General features: G+C 36.1%; 1 protein-coding gene across 3 annotated transcripts in view; it reads right to left on the bottom strand.

Moving 5' to 3' along the window:
* Positions 1-18,250, bottom strand: part of BCKDHB (branched chain keto acid dehydrogenase E1 subunit beta) — a 112,022-nt gene that overhangs the window by 75,426 nt on the left and 18,346 nt on the right. For all 3 annotated transcript variants that reach the window (XR_014851030.1, XM_085056445.1, XM_085056446.1), the window contains exons 4-6: positions 13,853-13,986; positions 13,020-13,175; positions 8,993-9,101 (exon numbers count right to left, since the gene is read on the bottom strand). Coding sequence is in view for 2 of the 3 variants with exons in the window: in XM_085056445.1 (XP_084912571.1) it covers positions 8,993-9,101; positions 13,020-13,175; positions 13,853-13,986 (399 nt within the window). In the remaining variant the exon portion in view is untranslated. The remainder of the gene's footprint in view (positions 1-8,992; positions 9,102-13,019; positions 13,176-13,852; positions 13,987-18,250) is intronic.

The raw sequence follows: 18,250 nt of genomic DNA on the forward strand, positions 1-18,250 counted from the left end.
TAAAACAGTAGACCAAAATTACACTGAGTATGTTACTGGAGCCCAGTGACAGGATGAGGAGCAATGACCACAAACCAAAACACAAGAAGCTGCACCTCAATATGAGGAAGAACTTGTTTATGTTGAGGGTGGCAGAGCACTGGAACAAGCTGCCCAGGGAGGTTGTGGAGTCTCCCTCTCTGGAGGAATTCAAAACCCAGTTGGACACATCCCTATGCAACCTGCTCTAGGTGAGCCTGCCTTGGCAGGGGCATTGGACTGGATGATCTCCAGAGGTCCCTTCCAACCCTAACAATTGTGTGATTCTATTAGCATTAGGACAAAATAACTGAGTATTAGCATTCATTTCAAAGGTTTAGCTGCAATTCGAATTATTTGTAATTACACTGTTAAACACATGTTCTGTGTAGAGTTTGATTTATGTTATATACCATAACAAGATGATGCATATATACACATGCAAAAGATAGTAGTACGTTTTTGTGTACATCAAGTCAAAATATCAGCATCAGATTTGAAAATGGATACTGCTATAATTCATTAAAAAATCTCAAGAAACCACTAATTCATTAGAATTCTTGATTATTCTAATAATCATCACGAGAGTCTTGAAATTATACTTTAATACTCAAACAAGAAGGAACAGCTGTGCCAGCACCCTCCTGATATCTGCCAAGTATGATGCTCTACAGTTTTATGTTTAAATTGAGGTTAAAAGTTTTCACAACCTACACAAGAAGTGTCAGCAAGAGCTTCTGATTATAGCAGTTTTAAATAAGTCTAAATATTTTTCCTTTAAAAAATATCTATTCACCAAGAATACACAATTCAAGAGAGTAGGCAAGAATTAGACATCTTGTCTTCTCTAAGACATTTAAGGTAGTTGCACTACCATTTACTAGTTTTCAGATGGAAAAATATTAGGTCAGTTGTGCTAGTTTTGAATCAGTGCTTCAATGCCCTATATGTTGACTGGTTTAATGACTAAAACTATGATTAAAGACATCAATATATAGTATTTTAAAAGAAATACTCTTTTGATCTAAAGATGAACTTGTCTATGCACCAGCAAGTCAAATAATACTTCTTAAAACTTAATCTAGTGGTAAAGAGAAAAAACTAAATCTTACTCCTAAATAAACAGAAACAATTTATAAAGAAAACCCTCTACCTTCTTTTGTTAACATACTTCATAGTTCATAAAATACTTAATGAGTTCCTGCTGAACAAAATTGCTTCTTGAAGTTACGATAAAGAATCTCCCTGAGTGATACCAGTAGTAAAGTGGTTTGTATTTTTCTTTCATTGTTATGGTAGATCCAATACAAGCAGAATGACCGAGTTTTTTTTCTGACTTACAAGTTCTAAACATAACTTCAGTAAATTAAATAGCAAATATTTTTTAATTATAGCACACAATATGTTTTCTTCATAAAAATATATAAATACCGCATATGTCCCAGAATCACAGAATGGCTGAGGCAGGAAGTGACCTCTGGAGATCACCTAGACCAAGCACCCTGCTCAGAGCTGGTCATTCAGGGCCATGCGCAGCCAAGCTTTGAGTATTTCCACAGTCAGAGACTGCACATGTCTCTTGGCAACCTGTGCCTGTGTTTGATCACCCTCACAGTAAAGAATGTTCTTGCCAATGCTCAGATTAGAAACATCTCACTTCACCTGAACAGCACAGAAGAAACATACATATTAACTAAACCATTCTTCCTAAAAACATAACAACAAATTCTTTTTCAGCGTAATTCAACAACACATGTCCATTTAATCAAGGAAAACAAATTTTAAAAATCTGTTTTAAACACAAGGTGCTTTTAAACATAGCACAAAGTCAGATATCTTTGCAAACAAATTTTCATGTACTAAAATATTGGTGTCTTTCTGTAATAATTTCTTTGAATAACAAGTGGCTAGAAGAATATAGGGCTGGGATGGAAAGAGAAGAAAGGCATATCCAGCCCTTGCTCACTGCAGACCAGATTTCTATGGATTTTGCACCTTGTACAACCCTCAGGCAAAAGAAAGACATCCTGAAACACAATGAAACCCATAACTATACTAATTGGCATTGCATAACTGTCATTGTCATTAAATGGTCACATATATGAAACCTGGAGAACAAGAAACTTAAAAGGAAAACACAGCACCTCCAAGTGGAAACCCAGGATACTGACATGAATGAGAAGGTTTTGAAATGATTGGGATGAGCCAGAGGAAGCACTGGAAAGTGTTCATGGTACTGAAATAAAAGCTTTCTCTCTGTGTAATGGTTTTATCCACATAGGGAAATGAAATATAGCATACAATAACACAAATTAACTAATTTCTTACTATAGCTAAACCATTCTGTAGCAAAATGTCCATTAAATGAGCTCATCTATAATACCTGACAATTTTAAATGGAAAATTCAGCTTGTCAAAAAATTATAGGAAAGACCAATTTGGAAGGATTTTCCTTGATTTCCTTTGCAAAAACTCCTCTCCCAACCAATAAAGATGAAAAGTAGCATATGAAATTATTTTATTAATATTCTTTCATAATAATTCTCTAATCAGATAACAATGTTTACATACAAAGCAGCCTATTTATCTACTACTGACCAAATAAATAAAGCATTTTAAATCAAATGTTTCAAATACAGATTTCAAATACAGCAATTAACAAAAAGTTGTAATTATCTGTGAAAAAGGGCCATGACAAGTTTAAGAGGTTACAACATCTGTTGCATTTTCTAAAGGAGCAGTCTGAACGGCAGAAAGAAAACACGTTTTCTCATCTTACCTGCCTCGTCTCTATAACAACCACTGATGCAAGTTGTATTTATTTCTACAGAACCAATGTCATATATAGGACAATTAAATGAAACTGAAAAGGTCAAAAAACATCAGAGTAGGTTCTCCACAAGATGTCTAAACCTGATAATGTCAAGGTGACTCATTTTCTCCTTTGATTCATAACCATAATGTGCTCTTGACACTGCACAGCCTGTTAACACTATTTATTAATCAAAGCCTCCTTTCCCTTTTTAATTCAGATATTTTCTTACTATCTCTGACATTTAGGGGGACGTCACTACGGCTCTTTCAATAACATTATGATCTCGTAAGTTATGTAGCAACAGAATTCTCCCTTTGTATGTGTACTTGCATATTTAACTCTGGATTTTTAGTCAGAAAGGCTTACATTTCTTTTTTACTTCCTAATATAATTGAAGGAAAATTAACATACACAAAACTTCTGATAAACACTTGCACGGTTATGTGGAAGACAGCATATGCTTCTTGAAGGGTGTCTAGACAAGGATCTTTACAACACAAAAGGGGATAACAGAGAGAGGGAGAAGCTCTAAGGACAAATACACAGGGACACAAACCTAACCACAAAGGATGAGGGTGGCAGTTACAAGAACCAAACATGTTCAATCCCACTTACTGGTAAGGGTATGGGGAAAAATGGAGTGTTTATTTCAGTAAAATTATCTAATAGGATGATAAAAAAAAAAGGAAAAGCTAAAAGCAAACTATGGAGACACAAACCTGAAGACAAACGTAACCAAAACAAGAAACAAACCCTATCAAGAATACTCAGTGAAAGGCTGTAAGAAACAACAGGCACACCCAGGAATTTGCAACTGGTAGGCATGCAAATCCAAGGGTCCAGGGTGCTGGAGCAGTGTGCATGGAACTACACCAGCTGATGAGGGTACACAAAGATGAAGGGGGCTGGTGAGGAGCAAAGTGGGGAAGAAACCAAAGTGTTCTAAGAGGAGCTGCTGCACATAAAGCAGGGGCGGGTCAGCACGTTTGCCTGACTGAGCCTTGTGCCTTGTCCTGGTAGTCAGTCCCAGCTTCCTTGGAAATCCTGTCCAGTGCAAGGGCTGTGTGCTGCAAGGACTATGTACCAGCTGCTGGTTAGACAAGTATGAGAGGATAAGACACTGGGACAGCAAGTGCAGATGAACCAGGTGGCAGACATCTGGGCCTGTGGTGTAAACAACAGGAGTTAGGAGGGGTCTTGGCCACCAGCTGCTGGTGTGGGAATAACATGTGGCCTAAACACCACCTACCAGAAGAGACTGCAGGGTGATAAAAGGCTGTTCTACATCCAGTGGGAACCACACAGAGCTGCTAGGCTGGCTAAGATCCTCCAGTCAAAAGTTTTGAAAGGTAAAGTCCTGTCCAGGGGTAGAATCACTGTAATTCCCACTCCAAGGATGAACACTTCAAACAGCTCAAGTACACTGAGGAAAAGCAAGTTCTCTGCAAAACAAACTGCTAGCAAAGTGGGTGACTGGGTAGAAAAATAGGCCAGTGGGCTGAGCCACAGATGCAGCACTGTCCTGCTTCACAGTAAGGGAAGTACAAATCTGCAATTACTAGCTACACCTATGCATGACAAGTATACTTCTTTTTTTCTCCCCATCTAGCAACTGATCTCTGATAAATGTCTCACATGCATATATATCTACATATATATCCACACAGACAACATATATACCTGTACATGAAATCATGCATCTGTATATGGGGACTATCTCAAATTGTCTGCACATCAGAGCTAATGCAGAATACGAAACTTACCAATTGCATTTCATTCAAACAAAATAGTTCTCTTCTGTAACTTCTAAAATTTACTATTAACAGATATCCAGGCAAAGTTTATGATCCAGCTCTGGATCTGCACATCCAGCTCTGTCTGCACATGGGGCTATTGGAGCAGGTCCAGAGGGCTGGAACACCTCTCCTACGAAGGCAAGCTGAGAGAGTAAGGGTTTTTCAGCCTGGAGAAGTGAAAGCTCTAGGGAGAACTTATTGTGGCCTTTCAGTATTGAAAGGGGGCTTATAAGGTCAGTTTAGATTAGGTATAAAAGTTTTTTACAATTATGGTGGTGGAACACTGTAACAGGTTTCCAACAGAAGCTATGGATGCCTCATCCCTGGAAACATTCAGGGTCAGGTTGGATGGGGTTCCAAGCAACCTGATCTAGTTGAAGATGTTCTAGCACATTGCAGGGGGGTTGGACTAGATGAGCATTAAAGGTCACTTCCAACCCAAACTATTTAATGATTCTATGATCTTAGCTTTAAGCCCACCCTCTCCTTTTGGTGTCACTAGGACTCTTGGATATTTAAGGTGTGTATTACTTTTTGAATGAACTGGAAAAGATTTTTAAAAAGTCCTTGCAGAGTTGTTCTTCACTTTGGAATTTGCTTTTTCTTCTTGCCTCACCATGGTGTGACTGTGGTGAACTTAAAGCAATACTACCTAAATATCCATCTGGAATCCAAAGGGATGACTAAGGTGAAGACTTAAGGCCTAATTTTACTTGTGTATCTTCTGTGGGCAAAAAGGCATGTTTGGGTAGCAACTATTAATCTAAAAATTTAAGTTCATTAAATAGTGTGGTTTGTTTTACCCCATTTCTGAATAAGTATACGACATATTTGAATAGAAAAATCTGTGTTCATTTGGGAAGAAATTGAGCTAAACTCATTATTTAAAAAAAATAGCAATCTCACTTTCCATGTGATAGTTACATTGGAATACTTCATGCTACAGCTCTGATTTACCACAGAGATGAGACTTATATTCCAAAACGCTTATGAAAATTTTTTTATTTTTGTACAATTCCTTTACTGCTATGAAAAGAGACCTATGCTTGAATGTTGCAAAACCTGCCCTGTCATCAGCAAGCAAAATAAACATACCAACAAAAACAACTCCCTAAACAAAAACAACCAAAAATCCTGAAAGTAATTAGTGGGCCTGTATAGCTCCTTGGAGGTATGTGTCAGGTGCAAAATCACCAGGTTGGCTCTGCACAAGAGCTTCCATAAAACACCAATGACCTGCCATCCTGCTGAACATTCCCAAGAAGCAACTTTAGGTTATACATCCTAAACTAGGTATACATTACCTTCCATGACTGGCATCCAACATCTAATTTCAACAAGAATAGCAACACTTGGGAGCAGAATGGACATAAATTTTTGGTGGTTAGGGTGGAGTGGGTGTGGGATTTTTGTCATGATTTTAATTTGATTTTTTGCTTGTTTGTTTTAAACAAAGCATTATTAGCTTCAGGTCACCTGAATGAGGACAGATAACCTGTGTTTTAAAGACTATCCCACCTACAGTTTATTTTCAGCTGTAATTTCAAATATATCAACAACTCTGAACAAAATCTCATGGACAAATATTTAGAGGCCTCATAGGAAGAAAGAAAACTCTATTAGAGGAAAATGATGAGGCTCAAAAGCCTACATTAATTTTACTGATAGAAAATCTTCCTTCCCATTAACATCCTGAACACCTTAATTTTTCAACTAAAAAAAAGTCCCTACATACCCACTGTAACATCAATCACAAAGCTCTCTGAACAACCATCTATTCACATGAAGCTAAAGCAAAAAAAAAACCTATGGTAGGGGCAATATAATTTCATTATTCAATTACTGAACCATCATCATGGAAATAAAGAAAATTATCTTCATCTGGAATGAGATCCTGAATCTTAGATGAACTCTTATATCATGCTAAAAAGGGAAGAAAAAGATAAATGAAGTAATAGAGGACAACTGATACCATTTTGTGCTCTTGTTTTGGAAAACCTGCATGTTCCCAGCCTTAAGAAAACCCTGTACCGTCTTGAAAAACTAATGGGAAGACATAAGAAATACAGACACAGTCCAAGCTTACTAAGTCAATTTCTGAATCTGTACCATTTTCCTTCTCCTGCTAGAATCAACACACTCACACAGCATATTGTAAAAATTTTCTCTATGAAACACAAGACAGTCACTTTTTTAAAATCCTTTTTTCCACCATTTTATCTTATTCTTGTTTACCAGGCCTGTGTCTTATTGCTGCTGTCTCTTAGTCTTATCAATCATGATGCCCTGGTCAATTTCTGAATTCACCAGGCCACCTGGTTTCTGTGGTGGAATTACCATAAACCCTGACTTTGGCCAGGAGAAAAATAATGAATTCTAAGAGAGATCAATTTTATATGAGAACCTCCCAGACACCAGTCATCTTCCAGTCCAGGCTGACCCACCCCAAAAAGGTTAGCTTAATTGTGAAGGTGACAAACTAATGATAACACAAAGAAAGGTGTACAAAGAAAATAAAAGGAACATAAAAAGCTATTCCATATAGTAAAACATTCCTGCTTTATATTTTAAAAATAACAAAATATCCATGTAGATGAAAGAAATTACCTGTTACAGTCATCCCTGTCACACATTGATGCAACTGTACCACAAACTTCAACCTACACTGCTAAACTGATGTTCTTAAAAATTTTAAGACAAAAAACGTAGGAAATGTCTCTGAGAATCAGCGTCAGAATACAGGAGGAAATCACAGTCTTTCAGAAATTACCAACAGTAACACTGTAGCGGGTTACTGACCATCACATAAATTACATTAACCACTATTTTAGCACATCTTTACTCAAGAATTCGCTCACAAACCTGGTTTATGTCACTAAATGATCCAGCGATTGCTTTGCAAGTCATTTCCTCAAACACAAAAACCTCCCTATATTCTCAAAAGCTGTGTGATATTGATGTGCAGCTTTTCATGCCAGTATGAAAAGCAAGTATTTTATTAACTCTTCAGTCTGTACTTGAGACTTCTAAATACTAGGGGGAAGGGGGAGAAATAAAGGCTTGTTTTAAAGACACTTCATGTTTTCTCTTTATTTAACAGGACTCAGACTCAAGCTCTTTTTAAACTACTTGCTCTAAATGAATTGACAGAGGCCTTTTAGCTAAATTCTAGTAAGCTCTCAAAACACACTGAACTTAAGGAACACAATACCCTATGAGTACATCACACCCCACCACACTAAAAATAGATGCACTTTTAAATTTACATTGATAATAGGACTTCTGAGTCTTTTCTGAAAATCTGAAAGTAAATAAGCAGTTTTACCAGTAAATATCCTACCTGTTCCTGAGTTATATTAGTACTTTTTTTGTAGTTTTGATGTCTGCTTTCTAAATTGTTCCCTTATTATTGTGTCCCTAGGAAGAGGATAAATTTACTGCAAAATGGTTGCACTGATGGAAAAGTGCTGTTAAAAGGTCCAAAGCAAAATAGAAACACTTTGTCTGTCACTCAAAGTCAGCCCACACAGAGTCAACTTATAAACTCAGCATAGTTTGCATATAAAGCCATAGGACATGGAAATGCTACAGGTAAATCATTACTTCAGTTCTGCTTTAGCAGTTGCTCATCTAATTTCTCTGCCTATCTCCACATGTAAAACTTTTCACACATTTTCTGTTCTCAGTCCAGTTTCTCTAGGCCGAAGAAGTAACAAGTTAATTTTTAGAACCGACTCAAGCACCATCATTGTCAATTTACTCTGTTCCAATACACTACACATAATGAGAGCTGTTAAAGCTACTTTGAAACAGAAAGTTCACTATGACTAAAACAAATGAAAAAGCAATGGCAATCACATTTCCTTTCAAATAAGGTTAGAATCTAAGTGGGCAGATTGTGAAGATTTTTAGAAATCACGCATTTCAAAGAAAATTTAACTTTGGGAAAATGGTGATGGTGTGGCTCAGTACTTTTGGAAAAATAAAAACTGATCTGGAAACTTATTTTAGTATCTAGAGTTACTACAAGAAAGCAGTTCAAGCTCTGCCAAATTTGTATCGGAATTCAGTAAACAATAATACCTCTTAGTTCTAGTTCTTTTTTTTTAACCTGAGATTGTAAAGCTAACTTCCAAAGCTAACTGAGCATAAATCAGACTCTAAATGTTCATTTATCTTTGCAGTCGAAGAATTTAGTCAGTTTTCACAAGTCCTCTAAAAACCCAATCCACAACATAGCTAGAGATCAAACAAATAAAGACTTCTAATAAAGTATTGTCTTAGCAGTGAATATCAACATATATGTGCAAAAAAAACCCAAATGTCATTGCTTTATTGGAAAATACAATATACAAATCTTTACCTGCAGCTCTGTAAAGTATTTTAGGTTCAAAGAATATGCATGGATTTTTGTCCTCTATGCATGACAGCAGCAATCCTTTGGCCTGCAGAGGACTCCTTGGAATAACAACCTGTAAAAATATTTTTAAGATAGTTTATTTAAAATTGCGACTCTGCTAGAAACTTCCTCAATAACACTTAATACTAAGCAATTCTTTGCTGTAAATAAATCTATGTACAGATTGAGCTGTTCTTACAAAGTGAATTAACATCAGTGCTACATTATTAAAACACGCTTAAAATTTTAAATTTTGTTCATTGACGAGGCTTCGATAGTTCCCCTCTGTAAAATAGAAGGGATTTAAATACTAAGGTACTCCCCTCAGATAAGGCAGAACTAACACCTTAACAGTAACATTTATGAGGCAAAAGGAACAAAAAAAAGTCAGTCAGATTTATATAGATATATATATAAACTTAGTAAAATTAATGTAGATGTATAACAAATTCAGCTGAGCGATCCTCAGCTGCTTGGGTGAAGATTCATCAGAAGAGACTGAAGGTATTCAGAATTAGTCCAGTTAGTTTTGAAGACTACAAAAGGAAATAGCTATTTAAAGTTGATTTTCTTTGCTTACTGTGGGAGCCTGAAATTTGTTCATTTTCAAAATGAGCAAATACCAATAAATACTTTAAACTATTATCAAGCAAGGAAAACTAAGCAAGGCCTCCAGATGTAATCCAAGTATTAGGAAGGAAGCATTATAATTTATTTGCCAACAGAAGAGTTAATTTAGGATGATCTAAGATAATTTTAATTTTAATTATGGAAAGAAAATTAGTGTATTATCACAGTTTAAATTAAAATAGAACCCAAGATCTGAATTCCCTCAAATCAGAAGAACCAACTAATTTACATCCCAGAGACCTCAAAGAGTTGGCACATGCAGCATAAAGTCTATCAGCAAACACTTTAATAGCTGTGAAGTTAGAAGTAGCTGAAAACATTAGTTGTAGCACTTGTTTAAAAAAAAAAATCCATGTTAACTACAGCCAACGCTTCAAAACATATTTTGAGAGTAATAACATTTACTTATATAGAAGTAATCAAAAAGAGTCCAAACACAACCTAAATATGCTATTGCATAAAATTAACTTGATAAGTGATTTCTCTGAACAAGGGAGAAGCAATTTACCAATATTTCACCAAAGCAATTGGTAACAGACATATGGGAAACTACCCATGGATGTCACTAGCACAGCTCCTTAGGAACCATTTTTAGGACCGATTTTTATTTACCTTATTCATTTACAATGTTAAGTCAGAACATGGTAATAAAAACTACTTCAAAGCTGGGAGTCACCACCACTACAGAGGACGACACTACAAAGACCCAGTTCATATTAAGGACATGACTGACAAACACAAACTGAAAAATACATACTGAAAGTCTCATGTTTAAGGACTACATTTTTGTTATAAATTTAGAACTCTGCAGTAGAAATTCAGATCCGAATTTATTATCTGCTCAAAGGATGACTAGGATATTATGCAGTACTGTCCCAAAAATAAGTAAAAACATAGCCAAGGATCTATTAGTGCTGCTGCAAAAATCACTGCTAGAAACTCAACTGAAATAATGATTCTATCAACCCTTTGAAAAAAAAATTAATGAAACATATGTCAAAAGAGGTCCAGATATTGTTAACATTTCTTTAATTCTTTGAGTTGTTTAGTATAATAAAAGAAAGACTAAAGAGAGTACAAGTGTTTTAGGATACAAAGGGGATGGTGAAGGACAGATAAGTTAAATATACAAGTTAGTCAGAAACTAATTTAGACTGGAAATGAAAATGAAAGCTTCTAGCCATGAGAGCAGATATTCTTATAATGGAATGCAGAGAATCAGCATTAATATCTTCCACATACATCGTCACAACAGTGGACAAAAGATACAAGCATCCCGTACAGTCCTCACCCAACAAGCCTTTTCTAAGTACCAGTGACCACAGTCCTTCCCCTGAATAAGTGAAGTTGCACAAACTCCCTCTGGCTTGGGAAATCCAAACCTCACCTGCCACTTAAGAAAAACACAAAATAAAAAGCCAGAAACCTTTCACAAAGTTTAATAAGAGGGCTGTTTTAAAAACCACTCTACCCTTCTCAGCTTGGAAGACATTGCCTTTCCTCCTCTAATATGGAAAAAATATGCTTAGATATGGGACATTTGAAAATGCATCTGAACCACAAGTACATTTTAACTTCTTGATCTCTATGTTAAGGGCCAGGTTTATTCAAAAATACCTGCACTCTTGAAACATTAGGAATTACAGCTTTGCAAAAATATTAAAGGAACAACACTGTTTTCACAAAGCAACAATATTCAAAAGATAGAGACTAAAATACTTCTTTGTGCACAAAAGACTAGTAGATTGTTCCATCCGTTCCACAGAATTAATGTGCCCTTTACCTTTAACTGAGATGACAGCTCTTAGCAGTAGCAACATATTTTAGCATTTTACCCAAGGAAAAGTGAAAGAAAACGAAAAACCGACACAAAGATCAGAGGCGCGAGCAAAGTAACAGTATTACCTGGAGTGATTAAATAAAATTCTGACTTACTAACTTATTGATAAGACTGTGCATCAGTCCAGGTAGTTGATATGAATTAGAAAGAGTTTTAATCACCAGAGTGAACCACTAAACCTCATCCCTTAGTTTGGCATATAAAAATTTGAGATTGACCTACAAAATCAGCAGAAATTAGCTAGACCTGGAATCAGTATTTTAATCATCTAAGTTATCTTTTGCTTTCATACAATATTTTAGTTTTTACACAAGCTCTAGAAAACATTTGATTCAATAACCTGGCAAAAGACTTGGTAGATTGCTTTTGTCTATAATCAGGAAATACTTTCAAGTTCAGAAGAGGACCTCAAATATCATAAAGAACACCCAAAGAAAAAAATTTATCCCGTTCCTCAAATATAATGAAATAAAATGTGAACAATACAAGGTTTTTTATTTAAGTTAAAACAAGTAGGAGAAATGGCTATGGCCTCCCTGTAGATGAGTAATATCTGAAGTTTAAGGACACCAAAATCATACATAGACAACAGTTTAAACAACAGATAAACAATGAACATGTGTCTTTAGAATACAAATACCGGTTCTGCTTAAATCTTCCACATTAATCAGCCATGAGTCATTGCACAATGGACTGGATGCCAGCTAACCCAGAAGTACAAGTTCATACACAAAAATTTACTCAGGAAAAAATTGAGAGCCTGGCAAACAGTGCTCTATTAATTTGAGATGACTAGATCCTGCCCCTCCCTCTTCTCTAGGAAAGTTATCTACCTAAGCACTAGGCATCTTCACTTTAAGGAATGCCACCACCTCAGGGATAAAGTCTGCCTAAAGTCCTCACTCAGAGAACCTCCAAGAAGTTGGCAGGGACCTCCAGAGGGTCATCTGGTCCAATGTCCTTGACCAAGCAGAGCCATCCAGAGCCAGCTGCCTAGAACCACGTGGAGTACCTCCAAGAATGGAGACTCCACAAACTCTCTGGGCAAGCTGTGCCAAGTGCTTCCTCATGTTCAGACAAAACCTCTGGTGTTTCAGTTTGTGTCCACTGCCCAGCAGTGTCTTTCATATAAATTAATTCAATAGTGCACTTAAGACAGATGCAAAAAGAAGGAAAAAAAACCAGAAAGGGAAGTACTGCTTATTAGCATTTGGTTTTAGGTTCCATACTACACTGGAAACAAAACCGTGTAAATACAAACATAAAATGCTCTATCTACTAAAGATTGCTTTAATAATTGCTATAAATTCTCAAGCACAGTTTTGTTTTCTAACAGTTTTTTGTTTTCTAAACTTTAACACAGTTTAAGTTTGCTAATAGTTTTTAATTAATGTATTCAGATATTTAGTTGTGGACTGACATCCACTCCTCTTCCTCTGTCTGTACCCAGACTCATTGTTAGTCAGACCCATTATAAAACAAACAAAAAAATTAATCTTCAATAAGTAAGAGTTACTATACCTTTATTCCTGGGCAATGAGCAAAAAAGGCTTCTGGACTTTGAGAGTGATATAGTGCACCATGACCCACACAGCCCCAGGGTGCTCTAATGGTGAGGTTTCCACAATTGAACAGATCTCCAGAGCGGTAACGATATTTTGCTGCTTCATTAACAATCTGGGAAGATTTATATACAAAAGGAACATTCAGTCCAGTACCTTTAGTTAAGCATCAAGACAGTTCAATACACGGGATGTGACTGTATCATCTGTTCCATGCATGGGATTCAGAGGACGAAATTAGAAGCAAAGGAATACTCCAAGTCAGTGCAAAGACAAGCATTTTCCAAGGCAAATAAAGTAATAATTTACTGTGTTCAAGTTAGATGCCTAAACCTCAGGGGTAGCCTTATAACCTAGTTGTTTCCTCATTCCGTACTGCCAATCAGCCCAGTCCAGATCTGTAGTTTGTCCTGTGGACACATGGCCAGCTGCAGCTGCATGCAGGAATGAGAAACTGTGTTTGGATGACACAGGCTGATGAACTCAAGGCTGCTGAAGCCAACACAGCCACAAACCCAAAAACTAAAACAAATAGACATTTGCCTCAAACCACATCTTTAATTTCCATTATTTAATAAGCCTTCAAACTGGCCTTGGTACGGTTTACTGTTTACAGTACAGTACTAGTACTGTTTGCAGTTTACGCCTGTTTACTTAAAGCATGCATAAATATTAGCAACACAGCTGTGGATGTATTTGCAAAAAATCACATATTCAAACCAAGCTAACTGAAGAGTAATTTAAACAGTTTTAAGATTTCTTTTAACTGCTCTCAAATTTATTAGTACTAACCTGATCAAATGCTGGAAAAATGTAATCTGCAAATTGAATTTCTGCAATGGCTGTAGCACCTGTAACAGCAATTCCAATACCAAAGCCAACAATTCCTTGTTCACATAAAGGGGTGTTGAAAACTCTGTCTTTACCTATTAAAAAAAACAAAAAAAACAAACCACACACAATTCCTTTAATACACCAGCTCTAAGTGGAAAATACTGTCCCAGAAATATTTTACTTATAAACAAGCCACTTCCAATTAAGCATATGGCTGTTTAGATGGGCTTTTTTAGGTGTAGAAACAATAACCATCCATTACAGGTACAGACACTTTAACAGCTTGTAACAACTCAGAGGAAGAGAAGGAGAAACTAAATGAAAGGTAAGAACAGTTTCTATAAATTACAACATTCTGAACACTTGAAGGAAAATTTGTTCTGATATATTAGCACTTAAGCATGCATACCCCTCATGCTTATATGGGAGTAAACAATACTTCCAAGCATTTTAAAAAGTTTACAATAAAGAGAAGTGTTATTTTTTCCATTCTTTTTCCAGGCACTGATAACTAACTGTGCCAACTCAAAGGCAGACAGATGTACAGGACCACCTGAACAAAAGCACACCACCTCTTGTCCACACCCCCATCACCAGTGCCCATTTTTACCATTCTTCTCTCACAAGGTAAGGCCACACTTAAATAATTTGCCTTGCCCCCAAAGCAAGACAAAAAAATGCTGTTCCTGCTACAAACCCAAAACATTTGACTTCATTTTTCCCCTATGTAAATGCAAAGGGTTATTTTAGTCCTGACATATTTCTGTGCCACAGTAATTTCAGATCCCAAATAGGCATCAATCTAATTGATGGTTGCAGACAAAATTGTTCAGTTAATGAAATTAAAAACAAGGAGGAATGGGAAGGAGACGAAACACCACTACAGTATCTTCTATAAAACATATTTACAATATTTGCCAGCCGTACTTTTCTGCCAAGGGAGTACAGCAGAAATGTCCTGGTCTGCTATTAAATCTTCTCTTTAGAACACTGGAAAATAGACAATAGGTTTCTATAGGAATCCATCATTCATGAAAATGCCAAGACTCAAATTGGATGGAAAAAATGTGCACAGTCCACATCAGTGGCTATGAAATAAATACACAATAACTAAATAACCATGAAATAACTAACCAAAAAAGCAGACTGAACTAATAAGTGGGAAAGCTGTTACTAGGAGGTCTTCTAATTTCAATAGCTGTAAGTTCAACTAGAAAAAGGAAAGCTACTAGGAGTTTTCAGAAAGGCATGATTAGGGGAAAGCCAAAGGGAAGCATGTTTACAAATCTTTAAAGTACACATCTTTCATTTTCACACATCACCCAGCACACCACCGTCACTTCTTGTATCCTGTCCATATGTATGTATGTATGTATGTATATATAAATGTACCAGTGAATACGTTTTTGGCTTTCCCTCTGCTTTGCACTTTTTTGCCTCCAGCAGGAACATTCATTTAAAGCAAGTAAAAAAATGCCATCAAATGATACTACAATGTTGGTGGTGTCAGTGAGGCTGCACAAGTCAACACCAAGTCCAAAGACCTGTCACAATTGCAGGACACACCACAATTTCTCATACAAGACAGTGGAAACAAAGAGAATGCAAGATTATTTTTCCCCTAGATGGACTGTTTACTGTGTAAATTGTTCTCATTCCTGAAGGAGTTGTAATCTCAGTTCCTACACTGCATCCTCTGGAGCACTCTCCCCGCTGACAGGCATCATGGCCAAAGAAAGAGGAAAATAAACTCCCTATGTAAATGTATAGTTGCTCCAGGCCTTACCGCCACAACTGTGAAGGTGCAGAAGCCTTGCCTTAGCTACAACCAAGAGAGCTGTCCCTGTACCTGTATCCATCTGTAACACCATAAATATTTGACAAACATCTCCTTTCCTCATTTTCGTCTATCTGGTATACCATGAATTAGCCATCTTGATTCCCTTCTCTTTCACCGACACATTTACATTTTAATTTAAAACAAATCTTATTTCAATAAACTAAAAATAAAGCTTTAGTTTAATAAACTAAAAATGTATTAACATTATGAAGACATATGGTAATGCTGGTAATTTTCTCTCCTACTTTCTACTTTCCTGCTTCTTATAAGTCCATTGGCAGATCACTATATTTCACTTCACTTGCTTACAGGATATTTTTATGTAAGACTTATAGCTTACCTAACTTATTCTTTATTAACAGATTTTTCAGAGTACACTGAAATTGCCTAATACACAGGTTCCATAAATAATTTTATACCCTCACACAAAAATTGAAATGTATTTGAACAACCGTGTAAAATGGACTTTTAAAAATAATTTATACAAACTAGAAAATTAATTCTTTAATATCAGTATAGGGTGGTGAATTAATTTAAAGGCACATTAGCTCCACCACACTAGTATGTCACTCCATAATTCAAGATATAAAATACATCCTAGTAAAACTGCCAAAATATTATTGAGATATTAAATTAGAGGCATCATGCTGCTATCAATTGAGTATGATTAAAGAAATGAAGTGAAAATCAATACAGCAAAAGTGAAATGTAACAAGACAGCTGTAATGTGAGGAGTGTGAAGCACCTCATTTGGACTTTCAGGACTAAAAGCACAATTCTTAAGTACCATAGCTTAAAAGAGTAAATAGTGAGCTAGGGAACTCAATGAATGAGATTTATTACTCAGGAATGGCTTTGACTATAGCATTAAATCAGTAAGACTTACCTCTTAAAAGCAAATCTTAAAGCACTTTACTATTTATTAAATCAGAAAACAAGCTTGGGTAGAGTTTCAAAGGGTAGGGTTTTCTTTACAAAATCTAGCCCCTTAAGACTAAAAGACGGATACTTTGTTAGGATAAAACAAATTTATTCATTTCCTCAAACATTAAAAATTGTATGGCGTTCCTTTAAACTTCTGGTTTTATTGATCCAGTATGAAAATCAGTACTAAAACTAACAAAAAATATTTACACATTTAGCATTTAAAAGCATTAAGCCTACGCATCTTTATCTATTTTATTTCACGTTTTCTTATTTTTCACTTTTTTTCAAAATGTGAAAAGGAAGTCCATTCTGATAAACAACCATTCACATCACCCCCTGCAAACCAGCTGAGTCAGATTTCAGCTGAAATCTGACTGAAGAAGACAAATAACCCAGAGATACTTTGTGTTTCCATATTTCATTTCCTTACCAACAAAGAAACATTTCCTACAATGTGTTCTTCTCCTATGATTTGCGTCAGCCACACAGCTCAAAACAAACTAACACCAACTCAACAAGCTGACTTGTCAGTGCAGGTGAAGTGGTGCCTCTACATTATCAGAAGCCACGTGCATCAGCCTCTGCAGGAAGACATTACCCTGGTGTGCATTTCAATTAACCTGCCTGACTTTATAAACAACCCTGGTTTCAGCCATCTGAGCAGGTTGGTGCCCTTTGCCAGGTACAGAGGGAAGCAATATGGCAAACAGGGTAATGTGACAAAAAAGGATGATGCTTCTCATCTCTCCATCCCAATAACTCAGCAGTAACACCAGATGTATTTCAAGGAAGTGAAAAACCACTCTCGAAGTCTTCCCTAATATGGAAAATCTGAAATTATGAAGAATAAACATTAAAGAAAAAAGCAATACTTGCTTCAATTTTACTTAGATGAAAAGGAGTGCTCTTTGTGCTTTTCAGAACAAAGAGTGCCCCACAAATGTTCAAATACCACTGACTCTTTGTGTGTGAGACAACAGCTTTAAAGCAGTCTCACAGTTATCCTCTCATTCGCCAGGAATAAGGAGTTTCATAGCAACCTAACAGAACATGTTTACAGACATTTGTAGTCGATTATTGTGCATTAATGTTTTGGCTGCTTCATCTTTATTTTTTCCAAGCCATCAGGAAAAAAGTATTTCAGATTTCAGTAACTGAAACAAGTTCCTTTCAGTAACTGAAACATGTTCCTTTCTTAATTTAACTTCAAAAATGAGATATTCAAACAATATTAAATCTCCTATAATGTTAATGCACCACCGAATGCTCCAACTCTGAGTAATTTCATATCACTCTGCAAGAGTCCACATTGGACCATTTGAGTGGTTTAAGGAGTACTGTTGGTGATACAGTCAAATGAGAACTGTGCTTTTTTTTCAAAATACTACATCACTGGTGTTAAAAAAATGCATCTTAAAAGATGTCAGTACAGAGCAGTATTAACACCTGGACAGCATTTTATTTGTCCCCACAATCTCAATTACTTCCATTTAAAACATCCATTAGAAGTCAAATAGAAAAGTCTAAGAAGCTAAATATATTCTGTCTTCAACTGTAGCAGTCACAGCTGCACATGCAGAAAAGACTGG

The sequence above is a fragment of the Lichenostomus cassidix genome, chromosome 3 (assembly GCF_008360975.1).
Source record: "Lichenostomus cassidix isolate B80296 chromosome 3, HeHo_3.0, whole genome shotgun sequence".
Taxonomy (NCBI): Eukaryota; Metazoa; Chordata; class Aves; order Passeriformes; family Meliphagidae; genus Lichenostomus; species Lichenostomus cassidix.